General features: G+C 47.9%; 2 protein-coding genes across 4 annotated transcripts in view; one reads left to right on the forward strand and one right to left on the reverse strand.

The window, feature by feature from the left end:
- CLIC1 (chloride intracellular channel 1) overlaps nt 1-3,206 on the forward strand; it is a 35,263-nt gene extending 32,057 nt beyond the window's left edge. For 2 of the 3 annotated variants that reach the window (XM_082210702.1, XM_082210703.1), the window contains exons 5-6: nt 776-957; nt 2,923-3,206. In XM_082210702.1, the coding sequence (XP_082066828.1) occupies nt 776-957; nt 2,923-3,084 (344 nt within the window). In that variant the 3' untranslated portion in view covers nt 3,085-3,206. The remainder of the gene's footprint in view (nt 1-775; nt 958-2,922) is intronic. The other variant, XM_082210701.1, reaches the window with a different exon arrangement.
- Nucleotides 3,207-6,331: 3,125 nt separating this feature from the next.
- LOC309525309 (uncharacterized protein) lies at nt 6,332-14,164 on the reverse strand. Its single transcript, XM_082210868.1, has 3 exons — nt 14,010-14,164; nt 9,066-9,188; nt 6,332-6,683 (listed from the first exon to the last, which is right to left on the reverse strand). Exons 1-3 carry the CDS (start codon nt 14,059-14,061, stop codon nt 6,472-6,474), a joined length of 387 nt encoding a protein of 128 aa, XP_082066994.1. The 5' UTR covers nt 14,062-14,164; the 3' UTR covers nt 6,332-6,471.
- Nucleotides 14,165-17,924: the final 3,760 nt, after the last annotated feature.

Genomic DNA, 17,924 nt, shown 5'->3' on the forward strand with positions numbered 1-17,924 from the left:
AGCACAGCAGAAAAGTTGTCCAAATATATAACTTATTAAACCTCACAATGATTTCATAATGACCAGTCTATGCATTTCTAATAGTATAACCAAATCAGAAATTTTTTATATAACTGTAAAAACTACTCTGAAAATGTATTATTCCAAAAATGAAACCTTAATTTGGTTGTAAATATTAAGATTATACCAGCAAGAATGTCTTCCTGTAAAAAAAGATGTAAATCTAGTCTTACTGTCTTAAATTGTGATTTAAATCGATTTGATTGAAATCAAATCCACCCTGCATTATACACATACATTCAACGACTTCCCTCCTTCCCCTTCCAAGGTTCTTGGAAGAAGAAGAAAAGGGTGGTGAGACCTTTTTTTCTCCTCCAGTGCTATGATTCCCAAAGTTCCTTGAAAAGAGGGATCAATCATTAAACCACTCTGGGAATTGTAGACCTGTGAGGGGTCTACACCTCAGCACCCTTAAAAAACTACATCTCCCATAATTCCTTGGGGGGATCATGACCATTTAAAGTGGTAGGACACTGCCTGAAATACAGATGGTGCCTTAATTCCTTGATCTCATTGGCTCTGTCATTCTTTTTTTCTTGGATGCCATTGGCTCCCTCTGCCTCTCCCTCTTGCCTCAAATCCCAATGGCTCCCTTTCCAGCTTAGATGCTACTTGAACCCTTTCCTGATGTTTTCCCTCGTCACTCCTTGGCTTTTCAATGGTTCCGTTCATTCCTCCCCCCTCTCCCCCTGCCCGTCCCCCCCGTATTTCTTAGATCTCGAGAAAGGTTTGCTGAAAGCGTTGAAGGTCCTGGATGTTTATTTGACAACGCCGCTGCCGGAGGAGGTGGACGAGAATAGTGCTGAGGACGAGGGTCAGTCCCGCCGCAAATTCCTCGATGGGGATGAGCTCACGTTGGCCGACTGCAATCTTCTGCCCAAGCTTCACATCGTCAAGGTGAAAACCTCTTCTTTTGCTCCTCCTCCAGCCCCACTCCACCCCCAACTCCCGCACGGCCACGAGGATTGGATGGAATCTGGGAGTTAAGAGTGCAGCAAGTTAAATTGGGACTTCAGATTCCCCAAGACTCGGGTTATAAAATTAACCTGGCCAGATCTTTTCATGGCTGGGTTTTAATTTAAATCATTCTTCTAAGGACAAAATGGCAAAAAGATAGGCATCTCTGTGGAAAGATTCTCCTGTTAAGTATCTGGGTAGATGGCTACTTCAAGATCTAAATACCGTATTTTTCGCTCTTAAGATGCACCTAGTTTTTAGAGAAGGAAAACAAGAAAAAATTTTTTTGAATCAAATGTTGTTGAAGAGGCTTTGCGTTGCTTTTGCTGAAGCCAGAACAGCAAGAGGGATCGCTGTGCGATAGCTGCGTATTCGCTCCATAAGACGCACCCCTTACTTTTTAGGAGGAGAAAAGTGTGTCTTATAGAGTGAAAAATATGGCAACTTATCGCAATATAAGCGTGGAAATCTGTTGGCTGAGGTTTGAGCTTAATTGAATCTCTGGTCTTTCTTGAAATCGAGCTACAGGGGGAAAAGAAAAATTATCTTCAGCCACAATGGCCCCACCTGCACTACACATTCAAAGCAGTTTGTTATGGTTGCTGATTGTTGTATGTAGGGAGACCCTTATTACCTAAGCAGAGCTACAGTTCCCAGAGGCATTGATGACTAAAAACTGCCCTGGGAACTGTAGCTCTGTGAGGGGAACAGGGATTGTTTCATGATTCGGTCCAGTACAGTGGTACCTCAGGTTAAGTACTTAATTCGTTGCAGAGGTCTGTACTTAACCTGAAACTGTTCTTAACCTGAAGCACCACTTTAGCTAATGGGGCCTCCTGCTGCCGCCGCGCCGCCGGAGCACGATTTCTGTTCTCATCCTGAAGCAAAGTTCTTAACCTGAAGGAACTTTCTGGGTTTGCGGAGTCTGTAACCTGAAGCGTATGTAACCTGAGGTACCACTGTATATCTGAAGGAGCATCTCCACCCCCATCGTTCTGCCTGGACACTGAGGTCCAGTGCCGAGGGCCTTCTGACGGTTCCCTCACTGCGAGAAGCCAAGTTACAGGGAACCAGGCAGAGGGCCTTCTCGGTAGTGGCGCCCTCCCTGTGGAACGCCCTCCCATCAGATGTCAAAGAGAACAACAGCTACCTGACTTTCAGAAGACATCTGAAGGCAGCCCTGTTTAGGGAAGCTTTTAATATTTGATGCATTACTGTATTTTAATATTTTGTTGGAAGCCGCCCAGAGTGGCTGGGGAAGCCCAGCCAGATGGGCGGGGTATAAATAGTAAATAATTATTATATATTATTATGACTCTTGGCACCCTTAACAAACAGCAGTTCCCAGGATTCCTTGGGGGAAGACATGACTTTTTACAGTGGTATGATACAGGTTTAAATGTGGAGTGCAGCCAATCTCATTGGCTGTGTCCCTTCTATGTTAATGAACACGGCAACAAGAATGCTTGGACAGGGGTACAGTCGTACCTCGGGTTAAGTACTTAATTCGTTCCAGAGGTCCGTTCTTAACCTGAAACTCTTCTTAACCTGAGGTACCACTTTAGCTAATGGGGCCTCCTACTGCCGCTGCGCCGCTGGAGCACGATTTCTGTTCTCATCCTGAAGCAAAGTACTTAACCCGAGGTACTATTTCTGGGTTAACGGAGTCTGTAACCTGAAGCGTCTGTAACCCGAGGTACCACTGTATTGTGTGAGGTGTTAATCTGTCCTGTTTTGAATCACATAAGACTTCCGCAAGCAGGCAAAATGCTTTGATTTTACTGACTTCTAAGTTCTGCACCTATTACCAAATTCCTTCTTGTGTGGAATCTCAGAACGCATGCTCGCCTGATTCATTCATACGCCATGTTGCCGAAATGATGTTTGATCTCTCCGTCTCAACAGGTGGTGTGCAAGAAGTACCGCAACTTTACCATCCCTGAGGCATTCCAAGGCATCCACCGCTATCTCAAGAATGCTTACGCCCGTGAGGAGTTTGCCAGCACCTGCCCAGACGATGAAGAGATTGAGCTAGCTTATGAGCTGGTTGCCAAAGCTTTGAAATAACAAACTTCTGAGAGTTGGAAAAAGGGACGTAGGGTTTCCGTGGCAGGGATATTGGGGTCTGGGGTTGGGCCCGTTGAAGGGTATTTTTATGTATGTACTTATGTTTGGCGGAGGGGAAGGGGGGAGGAAGGAGGGAGAATGATTTATTTTCTGGGGGGGGGGACGTGATTTGAATTTCAGTAAGAACAAGAATAAAATAAAAGTACACATTTGTAAAAATATCAAACCCGAGTGCTTTCCCTGCCTCCTCACTCCTGAAAATAGTGGGGAACCAATGAATGGCTACTGAAATATTTGGCTGATTCTGTAGTATTGAGGAATCTTAATTGGGTAGTTACGCAAAATGGAGAGATTTGAGGGTGATACCATAGGAATCTTATTACCGTAATTTTCGCTCCATAACACGCAGTTTTTTGCTCCTAGAAAGTAAGGGAAAATGCCTGTGCGTGTTACGGAGCGAATGCACTCGACCGGAGCCATGGCTGCCGTCAGTCAAGCAAAGCGGAGCCGCTTGCAGGGCTTTGCACGGCTCTAACTTTGCTTGCTTTACAGCCAGGAGGAGGGGGAGGAGCTGAGGAGGAGGGAGGGAAGGAGAGCCATGGCAGCAAAGCGGGCAGCAGCCGCTTACACGCGAGGAGGGACAGACGGGAGCCATAGCAAGCCGGGAGAAGGCAGGCAGTTCAAAGCCAGCAGGCGCTTTTAAAGTAGCCGGTAACAGCTGCTGCAGCCTCAGCTAGCAAAGGTCCCAGCGCTCTCTAAATGGAGCAATGAGGCTGCAGAGGGAAAGGAGGGCTTGGATCAGGAAGGATAAAGTTTAAGCAACCAGCAGCAAAAATACCCAAAACCAACCTGGAGCTCTGAGCCACGAGCACAGTGAAAACCAGGAAGTAAAAGAAAAGGCTATCCCCCCGCTTCTCAGCTGTTTTCAGGCAGGATAGATTTGAGCATTGTCTGGGTCCTAGTGCCCCTACTGCTTTTTGTGCTCCATTGTATTGCTGCTGGTGGCTGCTTATCACTCAAACTGAACCTGATACCAGTAGCCACCTGTACAAACAAAGTAGAAGGCTGCAAGGAGGAGAGCTTTTACACAGCTAATAGCAAATCCCCTGCAATCCAAGTCCTCCTCACTTGCTCAAATCTATTCTGCCTCAAAACAAGGAGCGAAGAAAAAGGCTGCAAACTGTTAAATGGAAAAAACCCCAGGCACAGGGCAAATACCTTAAGTATACCTTTAAAGCAACAGTGCTCTTTCCCTCCCTGCTCAGCTCGCAGAAAAGCTGCTTCTCCACCCACCCCACGCGTGCTCCTTATCCCTTGAGTGCTTTTCCTTCCCTCCCCACTTAAAACGTGGTTACAAAGCACGGATCCACATGGATCCTCAGGATTTTTGCACTGGGTCACCCCAAACTCACCATCAGATCACATGTCTGTGGCCACAGCATGAACCACAAAAATCATACATCTACTGTTTCATTTAGAATATTTTTTTCTTGTTTTCCTCCTTTAAAAACTACGTGCGTGTTATGGTCAGGTGCGTGTTATAGAGCGAAAAATACGGTAAGTATTTGAGGAGTGGCAGTGAAATGTTCTGATTGGCTAACTAAGGAGACTGACTGGGTTAGAATGCTGGGGTCCTTCCATGAGTTTTGAGGGACCCCACCGATTGGTCCTGCTGCTGGTGGCTGAAAGAACTCTGGTTGGCTGCTTCTGGTCAGGTGACTAGAAACATCAGCGGTATCTCAGATTTTATCAGTATAACACACCGGCCACTAACTGCCACATGATTATTAGAGTTAGATGCCCAACTGGGCTGCACTACACACTTAAAGCAGGATTGTACCAGTTTAAACAGTCACAGCTTTTCCCAAAGAATCCTGGGAGCTGTTGCTTTTTAGGGGTGGTGAGAGTTGTTAGGAGACCCCCCCCCACAGGGGACATGGGGAGAATGGTCTCTGGGTGGGTGAGTGCGTGCAATGATGAAACGGGGACTCCTTGAGTTTGCCTTTAGGAGTCACTTTTGTCAATCTCTTGCGCCAATCCTTCCTTGGCTGTTCGTAGCCACGTGCTGTGCGGCATTGGGAATAAAGCCCCCTAGCTAAAGCTAAAGGTGAAGGGACCCCTGACCATTAGGTCCAGTCGTGACCGACTCTGGGGTTGCGGCGCTCATCTCGCTTTATTGGCCGAGGGAGCCGGCGTACAGCTTCCGGGTCATGTGGCCAGCATGACTAAGCCACTTCTGGCGAACCAGAGCAGTGCACAGAAACGCCGTTTACCTTCCCGCCGGAGCAGTACCTATTTATCTACTTGCACTGGTGTGCTTTCGAACTGCTAGGTTGGCAGGAGCAGGGACTGAGCAACGGGAGCTCACCCCGTCGCAGGGATTCAAACCCCCGACCTTCTGATCAGCAAGTCCTAGGCTCTGTGGTTTAACCCACAGCGCCACCCACGTCCCTGCGCCCTAGCTAGATGATGCCTAAAATTACATTAAAACAGCAAACCCCACTTTTTAGTCAGGGCATTCTATAACTAAATAATCCTTAATAAAGTGCCCTCGAAAACTTCCAATGGTTTTTTTTTAAAAGATTTAGCTCGCTTTCTGAAGGATTCCTTCCCCTTGCTAATTGGTGGGGGTAGGAACCCAGGTCACTGTCTCCCAAATCTTGTAGGAAATTCCACAGTTGAAGGTGGTTGTTGCTGTTGCCTACCTGTGGTACGCGGTGCATCCAAAGTACCACCTTTTCCCAGCCTTCTGCCCTCCATATGTAGCTAGACGTACTCATTTCATTTATTTTATTTTATTTTCATTCATTTTATTTATTCCATAAAGCTTATATATACCACTTGATTGTAAGGGGACGACGACATCAAAGCAGTTTAGATTTGGATTCTTTAGTTGAGATTCCTCCCTCGTAGGGGGTTGGACTCTACAATTCTATCATTCAACTCCCATGGGAATTAATCCAAATCGTGTGGTAAGGAAGGCTTCAACAAACAAACAGGGCTCTGCCCCAAGCAGCTTACACTCTGAATTTTGAAAGCATAGAAAAGGCAAAGAAAGAGGAGAGGCTTGTGTCCCTCTGTTTCTACCATCCTACCAAATTTTCCCCCTCTTCTTTCTAATGTAAAGCCAACTGTGGTATCAGATAGTTTGAAACAGTTGTGTGTACATTATGGGGAGTGGGGTGGTTTAAAATAAATTTCCGTGTGCAAATTAAGAAGATAACCCAAAGAAAGAGATGAAAAAAGCGACATGAAACCAGGAACATTGTTATTTAGACTTCTTCCAGAGCATTTTGGTTATCGGGGGCCGAGAGAAAGCAGCAATATGAGGTGACTGGACCTGAGTCGTCTCACACCCTGGGGCATGACTGCTTTGGGGGCTGGCTCTCATTGGAGGTTGACCAGGATGATTGACAGGGGGATCAGTGCGGCTTGCCCCCAGAAAAGGCTCGGCCCCCTAGCAGCTGAGTTGCACAGGTCGGTGTCGCAGCAGGAAGAATAAAAGGTGAAATTGGTTCCCAGCATGGATCGGGTGCCGTGGGCCCCACACATCGAAGAATCCCCACAGGTCTTCTCATAGATAACCAGTTCCAGGGCACCTAAGGAAAAGAGATCAGGGATGAGAGTAAACAGAAGATCAGGGGGAATCCCACATGCACCCATTTCTTCCTTTTCATAGACTTGGAAAGTGAACGTCTGAAATCAGGCATTTCCCAACTGTGGCCTGTGAGCTTCGTTCAGTCGCTCTATGGGGAGTCTATAAAATTATGATTCGAAACCCTCCAGTACATTACAATTGCAGGAAAATGACCGTATTTTTGCTCTATAGGACACACTTTTCCCTCCAAAAATTAAGGGGGAATGTGTGTGCGTCCTATGGAGCGAATGCAGGCTCCTTGGCTTCAGCAATAGCAACACGAAGCCTCCGAAGCACAGAGGGAGCGCTGCCTCCGTGCTCCGGAGGCTACGCGTTGCTTTCGCTAAAGCCTGGAGACCGAGAGGAGTCGGTGCACACTGACCCCTCTCACTCTCCAGTCTTCATGGATAGCCACCTGAAGCCTTGGGAGCGCAGTGGGACATTGCGCTGCGCTCCGAAGGCTTCAGGTTCCTTTTGCTGAAGCCGGGAGAGCAAAACTCTCCTGGCTTCAGCAGAGAGGGAGAGCTGTGCAGCGCCCCTTCAGCGAAGCGGGAGGAGAAATGGAAGGGGCTCCGTTTCTCCTGCCGCTTCGCTGAAGGGGCGCTGAGCAGAGAGGGGGATAATCTTTTTTTCTTCTTCTCCCCCTCTAAAACAAGGTGTGTCCTATGGTCGGGTGCGTCCTATAGAGTGAAAAATACGGTACTCTGTGTTCCACCAGGAATCTCCACAATTTTCAAGCAGTCCATGGTCTGGGCCACATTGCGTGAGGAAAGGAAGATGCCATCTCAGGAAGCTGAGTTATACAGAGTCAGATCCTTGGATCCATCTTGCTCAATATTGTCTACACTGGCAGCGATTCTCCAGGGATTCACAGGGAAATTCCCAACCCCAAACTGGAGGTGCCAGGGATTTGAACCTGGAACATTCTGCATGATAACTCTGGGTGCTGCTTTCCCTCGTCTGGAGCAGCAAGAGTATACCAACTGCAAACAGGAATTGTTATTAACAGTAAAAAAAGGTAAAAGGTAAAGGACCCCCGGACAGTTAAGTCCAGTCAAAGGCAACTATGGGGTTGCGGTGCTCATCTCTCTTTGAGGCTGAAGGAGCCGGCATTTGTCCACAGACAGCTTTCTGGGTCATGTGGCCTGCACGACTAAATCACTTCTGGCGCGACGGGACACCACGACAGAAGCCAGAGTGCACGGAAACACTGTTCACCTATTAACAGTACTGCATTTATAACCCACCTTTCCTGCAGGGAGTTAAAAGAGGTGTGCAGAGTTCTCCCCCTTTCCCATTTCATCCTCTCAAAAACCCTGTGAGGTAGCGGAGACTGAGAGAGAGCGACTGGCCCCCGTTTCCCAAACAAGCTTCATTGGCTGAATGGGCATTTGAACCCTTGACTCCCAGGCCCTGGCCCAGCAATCTTGCCGCTACACTGATGGGAGATACACCCAAACAGGAAAAGTTGGGTCATGTTTGATAGACTTGGTTCTATGTTTTCTGACGTTGGAAAACTGAAAACCCTCCTTTGCTCGTTACTACGCTTTGACTAAAAGAAAGGGCTGGATCTGCTTCCAGCGTAAACAACAGAGAAGCTGGCTTTGGAACCTAAGAGGAGTGGGATCTGTAATAAAATGTGGCAGCGTAGCCTCACCCTGAGCTCAGGGTGCCAGCCGGCCACACTCTCCACTGCAATCTTTTAAGCGAACAGGGGAGAGGATGGAGAACAGCATGCATTCTGCTCTTTTCCTCTTCCCAGCTGACACTCAGAAGTCCATTAGAGTCGTACCTTGGAAGTCGAACGGAATCCGTTCCGGAAGTCCGTCCGACTTCCAAAACGTTCGAAAACCAAAGCACGGCTTCTGATTGGCTGCAGGAAGCTCCTGCAACCAATCGGAAGCCGCGGAAGCCCCGTCGGACGTTCGGGTTCCAAAGAACATTTGCAAACCGGGTTTGCGTCATTCAGGAGCCAAAACGTCCCAGTACCAGGCGTTCTGGATCCTGAGCGTAATGGACAAGCCCAGTGGACAACCACTTCCTACAAAGGTACATAAATCTAAGAAATAATAAAGCAAAATAAAATCCAGATTCCCCCAGAGCATGTTGGTGCTTTCCCCTTTGTTTCTTACTGGGCCTGTTTTTGTCTCCCATTTCTATTAGCACTAAATATTTTGAGTTTGCTTCTAGAGGGAGTGGTAGCTGCTCCCTGTCCATCTCTGAAAACATTCCCTCCTCTCTCCCTCCCGCGTTCACAGGCTTTCTTCCTCTGGCCTTGACAAAAGCAGGATCAAAACGTCAAAACTATTGGCCAAAGCGATCGCTAGAAATCTGGCAGCAGAACCTCTGTGCCCTCTGATGACGGACGTGAGGCATCTCTGAGACGGGCCGCACGGTGTGGGGAACTTCAGGCAGTCCAGCGGGGAGATGGTAGGGAACAGGCAGGTGTAGCATCGCAAGGCGGATCCTGAAGGCAAAGAACAAAGGTGGCCTTAAGGCACAAAGTGCTGAAAATCATAGCTCTTAGTTGGCACAGTGGTGCGGACCAGGGATGGGCAACTTCTTGCCTCCTGCAGCTGTTGGACTACAACTCCTATCACTCCTGCCCATTGCCCAAGCTGCCTGGGGCTGATGGGAATTGGAGTCCAACAGTATCCGAAGGCCAAATATTCCAGGCATAGAAAAAATGGTAGCCAATAATACTAAAAAACTTATTTCATTTATGAACTGCCTCTTATGAAGTACAGTGGTAACTTGTGTTACAGGTGCTTCAGGTTACAGACGCTTCAGGTTACAGACTCCGCTAACCCAGAAATAGTACCTCAGGTTAAGAACGTTACCTCAGGAAGAGAACAGAAATTGTGCGGCAGCAGCGGGAGGCCCCATTAGCTAAAGTGGTATCTCAGGTTAAGAACGGTTTCAGGTTAAGAACAGACCTCCGGAACAAATTAAGTTCTTAACCCCAAGGTACCACTGTATCACAAAGCAATTTCACAACTCAATGAAACAGGGATAACTCCGTCGGTTGAGCATGAAACTCTTAATGTCAGGGTCAAGTGAGTTCGAGCTTCCATGTATTTTGGACTACAGCTCCCATGCGTCTCAGTCAGGCAAAACTTGGCATAAGTTTATATGCTACAACTGCGGCCCATGTTTTGTGAGCCCCAAAATGGAAAATGAGTGAGGTCCCAACTAAAGAAGAATGGCAACTTAAGCTGACGGAATATGCGCAACTTGCAGACTTAACATAAAGAATTAGAGAACAAGAAGAACATACGTTTAGAGAAGATTGGAAAATGTTTATTGAATATACGGGGGGGGGGATTGTATACACCTGAAAATGTTGGCAGCATTAAGATAAAACCAATAAGGTAAATAAGTTTTGATGGATGCAATGATAGAATACTGAATGGTTTCGTTTTTGTAACATATGCAGAGATTTATGATATGCAAAATGAACCATGGAAAGAGAGGAAGGGAAGTCATCGATATTTTAAGGATGTTTAAGTGAGAATTCTAAATTGTAAAACAGAAAATTTAATAGAGATATCTATAAGAACCCACTTTTTCAGGGGTGCCAACTTGAATAAAATATTGGGTTTGGATATTGACCCACGTGGCACAGTTTATGACGATTCAATTAAATGCATGCAACACGAGCATAGTTTGACTATTCATGACAGCAGTAATCGGGTTACCACAACACAGCTGCTGTTAGTCCTCCTTACTTCCACAAGGGGGAAACATATTCCTCCAAATCCCATTAATCTCAGGATATTTTTATTTCCCCGTGGGCAAGCAGGCCTCCTCCAGCTCTGCCAGATGCTTCTCGCTGTAAAGGAACTCCCTTATTATGCTGAACAGCTGTTGCTTTATTCCAGAACATCTTACTTTGATAACTCAATGAAAGGAGCCTTGTTGCAGAAGGATCACAGCCTAGCAGCCTTCAACTTTGGGGTGTCCTGGGTAGGGACCCCAAATCCTTTCTTCCTTCTCCCAAAGTCCTTCCCCCTCTTAACTGCGGCACTGGGAGAAAGTGCATCAGCTGAAATCCTATACCCCCAGCTCACATTTTATAGGCAAACAAGAGAATGGGTATAGGTAAAGGTCAAGGTAAAGGGACCCCTGACCATTAGGTCCTGTAGTGGCCGACTCTGGGGTTGCGGCACTCATCTCGCTTTATTGGCTGAGGGAGCCGGTGTACAGCTTCCAGGTCATGTGGCCAGCAGGACTAAGCCGCTTCTGGTGAACCAGAGCAGCGCACGGAAACGCCTTCCCGCCAGAGCGGTACCTATTTATCTACTTGCATTTTGAGGTGCTTTCGAACTGCTAGGTGGGCAGGAGCAGGGACCGAACAACAGGAGCTCACCCCTTTGCGGGGATTCGAACCACCGACCTTCTGATCGGCAAGTCCTAGGCTCTGTGGTTTAACCCACAGCACCACCCTTATACATGTATAGGAGACACCCTTAAATTCTCAGGCAAACAATCCCGGGCCAAGGCCCCCTTGGCCCTACCATGTATTGCTGAGGGTGCTGCCCAATTATCTTGTGGCATCTTGAGGACGAACGCATTTATTGTGGCGTGCATTGGGGTCCGCTTCATCAGCTGTGTGGAATGTTATACCTAAATTGACAGGTATGTATTGCATACGCATGAGTGCAAAGAGAGAGAGAGAGAATGGCTAGGAGTGAGGCTGGAAGGAAATGGAAACGCAGGAAAGCAGACTGTGAGAATTGCATTTAAAACGCAAACGCAATTGCAGTGATCATTCACAAAGCAGTGGCGATGGAAACAGACATCCTGCATTGGATAAACACCCAATTATTTTCATTCAGAACTTCTTGATGAATTGCAATTCATCTGTTTCACGCTGTAGTCTCCCTTTGAGGACAGAACTTGGGACCTACCATACTCTCCAACAATTCCCTGGTGAAAATAGGGACATCCTATTCCATTACAGTGGTACCTCGGGTTAAGTACTTAATTCGTTCCGGAGGTCCGTTCTTAACCTGAAACTGTTCTTAACCTGAAGCACCACTTTAGCTAATGGGGCCTCCTGCTGCTGCCGCGCCATGGGAGCACAATTTCTATTCTCATCCTGAAGCAAAGTTCTTAACCTGAGGTACTATTTCTGGGTTAGCGGAGTGTGTAACCTGAAGTGTATGTAACCTGAAGTGCATGTAACCCGAGGTACCACTGTACTTATTTCCTTGGCTCAGCGGGTCACATAACTCCATATCCTCCAACATTTCTCTGATGAATCAGGCCGTCCTAAGGAAAAGCGGGACATTCCAGGATAAAATCAGAAACCAGGGCGGCTTCTGTAAATCCAGGGCTGTCCCTAGAAAATCGGGACACTTGGAGGGTTTGGCCTTCTGCATGAAAGGCAGAATTTCATTCTCTGAGCTATGGCTCTGCCCCTTTCCTTCTGTTATGGCCTCCCTTGTGCCAACTTGATTGTAAGCTCCTTGGGGCAGGGATCTGCCCGCTTTCTTAGAGCGTAAAGCCCCTGTATGTTGACGGCATCGTGTACAAACAGTTGTTATTTTTGCACTGTTTTTGCCTTATGGCTGAGGAGCTCCACAGTTTTAAGCACAGCCCTCCGTGATCCCAAATGCCGATCAGGCATTCTTCATCCCCACATATATATCTCTGCTAGGCTTCCCGCTTTTCCACTCTGTTCCAGCTTCTAAACTTATCCCATTCCTTTAGCTTCAGGCCTGGGAAAACTTTACTGACTACAGTGGTACCTCAGGTTAAGTACTTAATTCGTTCCGGAGGTCCGTACTTAACCTGAAACTGTTCTTAACCTGAAGCACCACTTTAGCTAATGGGGCCTCCTGCTGCCGCCGCAGCGCCGGAGCACGATTTCTGTTCTCATCAAGAAGCAAAGTTCTTAACCTGAAGCACTATTTCTGGGTTAGTGGAGTGTGTAACCTGAAGCATCTGTAACCTGAGGTACCACTGTACATTTCTGCCTGTCAGGCTCCTGTTAACGCCACAAGAGCTGAAGCAGTATAAAATAAAACAAAACTTTTTTTGTTAAAGTGAACAGTTTATCAAGACTTTTCATATATATATATTTTTAAAAACCAGGCGAAGAATCAATAAAAACTTGTGCATGTACACTTATACACTGGGTTACAGCAAACCTAAGAGCGAAACCAGTAGACAACAGAAATTATATACAACCCACAACACATGAACATTCAGTGAAGCAATCAGGGAACCATCACAAAAGTTATCATCTAGCCAAGCGTAAAGAGAATAATTCTTTTTCAGCTCAGTCAGCCTGAAACATCAATCCATCCGTATGTTGTCAGGAATGCATTCCCAAGTATTTTCTTTATATTTGCATTCAGCTATCCTAAAACCCCAGGGTGTACTGGGTCTTCTGCTCCAAATTACCGTATTTTTTGCACCATAACACTCACTTTTTTCCTCCTAGAAAGTAAGGGGAAATGTCTGTGCGTGTTATGGAGCGAATGCCTACGGGTGGCGGGTGGGATCTGCTGCAGTCATGAGCAGATGATCCATGGTTCCCCTTCCTTTCCTCCTCCATGGTTACAAAGCATGGATCCACATGGATCCTCAGGATTTTTGCATTGGGCTACTCCAAACTCACTGCCAGATCACATGTCTGTGGCCACAGCATGAACCACAAAAATCATATATCCACTATTTCGTTTAGAATATTTTTTTTCTTGTTTTCCTCCTCTAAAAACTACGTGCGTGTTATGGTCTGGTGTGTGTTATAGAGCGAAAAATACGGTAGTTGCTCACAGTACAATCCCACGCTTGTTTGGGGCAATCAGGGAAGGGCAAACCTCTCCTTTTCAGTTTATTTCTCATCCTTCCAGGCTTTAAGTTCCCCAGGTCTCAATGTCGCTTTGTGATTTCCATGAAAATCCACCAGCATCTCAGAACAAAATTATCCTAATGTACGTGTATGATTTTTTTTTGCCCAATGTACACATTTTCACGAGTCCCTTTCCCTTTCTTTGCATGCTATTTTCACAAATATATGCATTTAAAAGCAAATCCCCCCCACCCCATCCTCCCCGGATAATGTGCATTTTTGAACATATTACTGTGCTGGAAAAGTGCATTGCAAAATTCAGAAAGGCCCAAATTTTGAAGGGTGGCTTTGATTTGGTTTACAAACTGTTTTGGGAAGTGTGGATTAAGGTGGAGCCACCTTTAAATGTGAACGGAGTCCCCTACTGCTACTCAGAAGTAAGAGGCTATAGGATTGGGTGAGGCCTGCCAGTTAACTTCCACTTACCTGATGGAAGGAGAAGGAGGGTTGCGCAGCTGACCAAAAACACAGCCTTCATCTTTGGCCTTATCCTGTCCCTCTGGCTCTTGCACTGCCTGACTGGGCTAGGCAGAGGGTCCCTTTTAAAGTTTTCCACCCCACTAATGAGCAGCCTTCTTCATGTGATTAACATTAATTTAACATCCAGGCTTAGAAGAGGCTGGGAAGGCAGAAATTGAGGAGGCTTCCTTGGAAACTCCCATTTCCTCAGAGTTTCCTTCGTAATGGCGAACGCTCTGCTTGAAAAACAGCCTGCTGCCTTTTTAGGTTAGCTTGTTTCTGCTAAAATTTTAAAAGTGAAATCCTATGCGTGTTCACCGGCAAATAAGTAGGAAGAAGTAAATAACTCAGAAGTAACAAGTAAGTGTTCAGCCATCCTCTTGAAGCCATCCAGAGTGTTTCTATCAAGAAGGCCCTTGAATAATAGAATCATAGAATTTTAAGAGCTGGAATCATCTAGTCCAACCCCCTGAAATGCAGGAATCCTGAGCAGCACACAGAAACGCCGTTTACCTTCCCACCGGAGTGGTACCTATTTATCTACTTGCACTTTGACATGCTCTCGAACTGCTAGGTTGGCAGGAGCAGGGACTGAGCAACAGGAGCTCACCCCGTCGCAGGGATTTGAACCGCCAACCTTCTGATCGGCAAGCCCTAGGCTCTGTGGTTTAACCCACAGCGCCACCCGCGTCCAGTCTTTTAAATACTCTGGTCTAAAACAGTATACACAGGGATTTACGTAGTGTAACCACTGCACAAGTAAATTATGATGGATGCTGAATAAACAGGCTGCTGGGAGGTGCCCACATCTCAGAAGACCCTGGAGCATTTCGAAGGCGGTTCCTTGGCAGGAAAAAGAAGCGCTCCCTGAGGCGTCGAAGGCTGAAACTAGCTAGATGTGGGTGTGGCTCTGCCTGGTTCTGATGGGGTCCAGGTAAGCTGTCTGACATCAGAGGAAACCGCAGAGTGTGTAAGTTTCAGAAATCGAACTCAGGGCCGAAAGACGATGGTTAAGAATAGCCCCTTTAATCCCGTTACCCCTTGAAGCTGGATAGAGAAGGCGCTACGGCAGGTTGGAAATGAGGGCCTTCAGCTACACGGCGCTCGTGTGCCAGATTCAATGACTGCTTGCTCTTGTGATCCAAAGCTCCAGGGATTTGGGATTAACGGGCCTAATTGACTTGGCTCCGAGCCTCCGGGGCGAGGCAGGCAAGATGTCAGGGAAAGCGAGCGTCAACAACAGCAGCCTCTGGCTCAGCCAAATCATGTTGGGGCCGCAGGCACCCCATAGCGGGAGAATTGTGGCCCCCGGAACAAATGCAGAAGAGCGAGGCAGTTAATTCTCCGTCCTCCTTCCACCCCTACCCCTAGATGAACCCAGGGCATTTGACCATGCGCCCGAAATTTCTGGATTCCGAACGGATTAAGCTAAAAGGCAAAGGGTCTCCAAATCCTCAGCAACTCTTTAAAGCAGGGGTGCAAATTTTTTATCGGTCTGATGGCCCCCTTCCGGAACCTTCCACAGGCCACATGCGAGTAGTGGGCGGGGCCAGAGTTAACAAGTGGGCGGAGCAACAGGTGTAGGCGGTGGCGTAGCGTGGGGGGTGCAGGGGGGGCCAGCCGCACCGGGCTCAACATCTGGGCGGGGTGTGCTCCACGGGTTAGGGGGCGCAAAATCCACGGGTTAGGGGGCGCAAATTACTTGCCTTGCCCCGGGTGCTTGCAACCCACGCTACGCCACTGGGTGTAGGCTGCATTTCCACCACTCACCTTCAGAGGTTTCTTTCTATGCACGACGCACGCCTTGCTTCTTTCCCTCTAGGCGAGCGAGAAGCATTGTTCCCCATCTGTACTATACATTGAAAACAGCATCGCACCACTTCAAACAGACACAGCTTCCCCCAAAGCATCTTGGGAAGGGTAGTTTGTTAAGGGGGCTAACCCAGAAATAGTACCTCAGTTAAGAACTTTGCTTCAGGATGAGAACAGAAATTGCGTGGCGGCAGCGGGAGGCCCCATTAGCTAAAGTGGTACCTCAGGTTAAGAACAGTTTCAGGTTAAGAATGGACCTCCGGAATAAATTAAGTACTTAACCTGAGGTACGACTGTATCTGAAAAACCGCCTGCTCCTACGCAGATCTAGACGCACCCTCAAGCATCTATGGAAGCCCTCCTCAAATGGTCTTTGCCCTCTGGCATGAGGCAGAACAATGGAAGCGGCAAAAGTTTTGGACCTTTTTCAGTCCACAGCTCCCCTGAGCGACGGCATCCTTTCTGCGGCTCCTCTGTGCGGCTTAGAAGCCCAGTCTTCTCACCCCTTGCCTGAAGAGCCGGCAGCCTCTCATCCATTTTGGAACACTCTCCCTCCCTCCTGAGGGCCAATGTGGTGTAGTGGTTAAGAGCAATAGACTCGTAATCTGGTGAACCGGGTTCACTTCCCCGCTCCTCCACATGCAGCTGCTGGGTGACCTTGGGCCAGTCACACTTCTTTGAAGTCTCTCAGCCCCACTCACCTCACAGAGTGTTTGTTGTGGGGGAGGAAGGGAAAGGAGAATGTTAGCCGCTTTGAGACTCCTTAAAGGTAAAGGACGCGGGTGGCGCTGTGGGTTAAAAGCCTCAGCGCCTAGGGCTTGCCGATCGAAAGGTCGGCGGTTCGAATCCCCGCGGCGGGGTGCGCTCCCGCTGCTCGGTCCCAGCGCCTGCCAACCTAGCAGTTCGAAAGCACCCCCGGGGGCAAGTAGATAAATAGGTACCGCTTACCAGCGGGAAGGTAAACGGCGTTCCGTGTGCGGCTCTGGCTCGCCAGAGCAGCGTTGTCACGCTGGCCACGTGACCCGGAAGTGTCTTCGGACAGCGCTGGCCCCCGGCCTATGGATGTGAGATGGGCGCACAAACCCCAGAGTCTGTCAAGACTGGCCCGTTCGGGCAGGGGTACCTTTACCTTTACCTTTTAAAGGTAAAGGTAAAGGGACCCCTGACCATTAGGTCCAGTCGTGACTGACTCTGGGGTTGCGGCACTCATCTCACTTTCTTGGCCGAGGGAGCCGGCGTACAGCTTCCGGGTCATGTGGCCAGCATGAATAAGCCGCTTCTGGCGAACCAGAGCAGCGCACGGAAACGCTGTTTACCTTCCCGCCAGAGCGGTACCTATTTATCTACTTGCACTTTGACATGCTTTCGAACTGCTAGGTTGGCAGGAGCAGGGACCGAGCAACAGGAGCTCACCCCATTGCGGGGATTCGAACTGCCGACCTTCTGATCGGCAAGTCCTAGGCTCTGTGGTTTAACCCACAGCGCCACCCGCATCCCTTGAAACTCCTTAGGGTAGTGATAAAGCGGGATATCAAATCCAAACTCCTCCTCCTCCTCCCCCCTCCTCCTCTACTCCTTCTCCTCCTCCTCCTCCTCCTCCTCCTCCTCTCCCCTCTCCTTGGGAATCCTCCAGGCAGCCACTGCTGCCACCCCTAGTCTCTGAGCCACTCCCCCTGCCCCAAAGAGAGGTGCGTCCTCACACTGCACTACAGGGGCCTGGCAAAAGGATGCCCCCAGCCTAACAGATACTTGCCAGAAGTAAACATGAGGCCAGCACCTTACCTTGGGAGGCAGTAGGGCTGCTGCAACAAACAAACTTTTCAAGTTTACACATTTTATTAGTTCTACAGTCAATTTAACATTTCAAAGTTGGACTTCCTATCCCCCTCTTTCTGCAGTTCCTTGAATTTATTTTTTTTAATATCTTCTGCATATCCAAATTCATTTGCTCATTTAGTTATCTACTTTAAATATATACCCTTATGAAACTGCAGGTCATTACAATAACCCTGCCAATGTTTTTGTCTGTTTGCAATTTATCTGAAAATCAATAAGCCATTTCCATTCTTC

The sequence above is a fragment of the Podarcis vaucheri genome (assembly GCF_965113315.1).
Source record: "Podarcis vaucheri genome assembly, chromosome: 2".
Lineage (NCBI taxonomy): Eukaryota > Metazoa > Chordata > Lepidosauria > Squamata > Lacertidae > Podarcis > Podarcis vaucheri.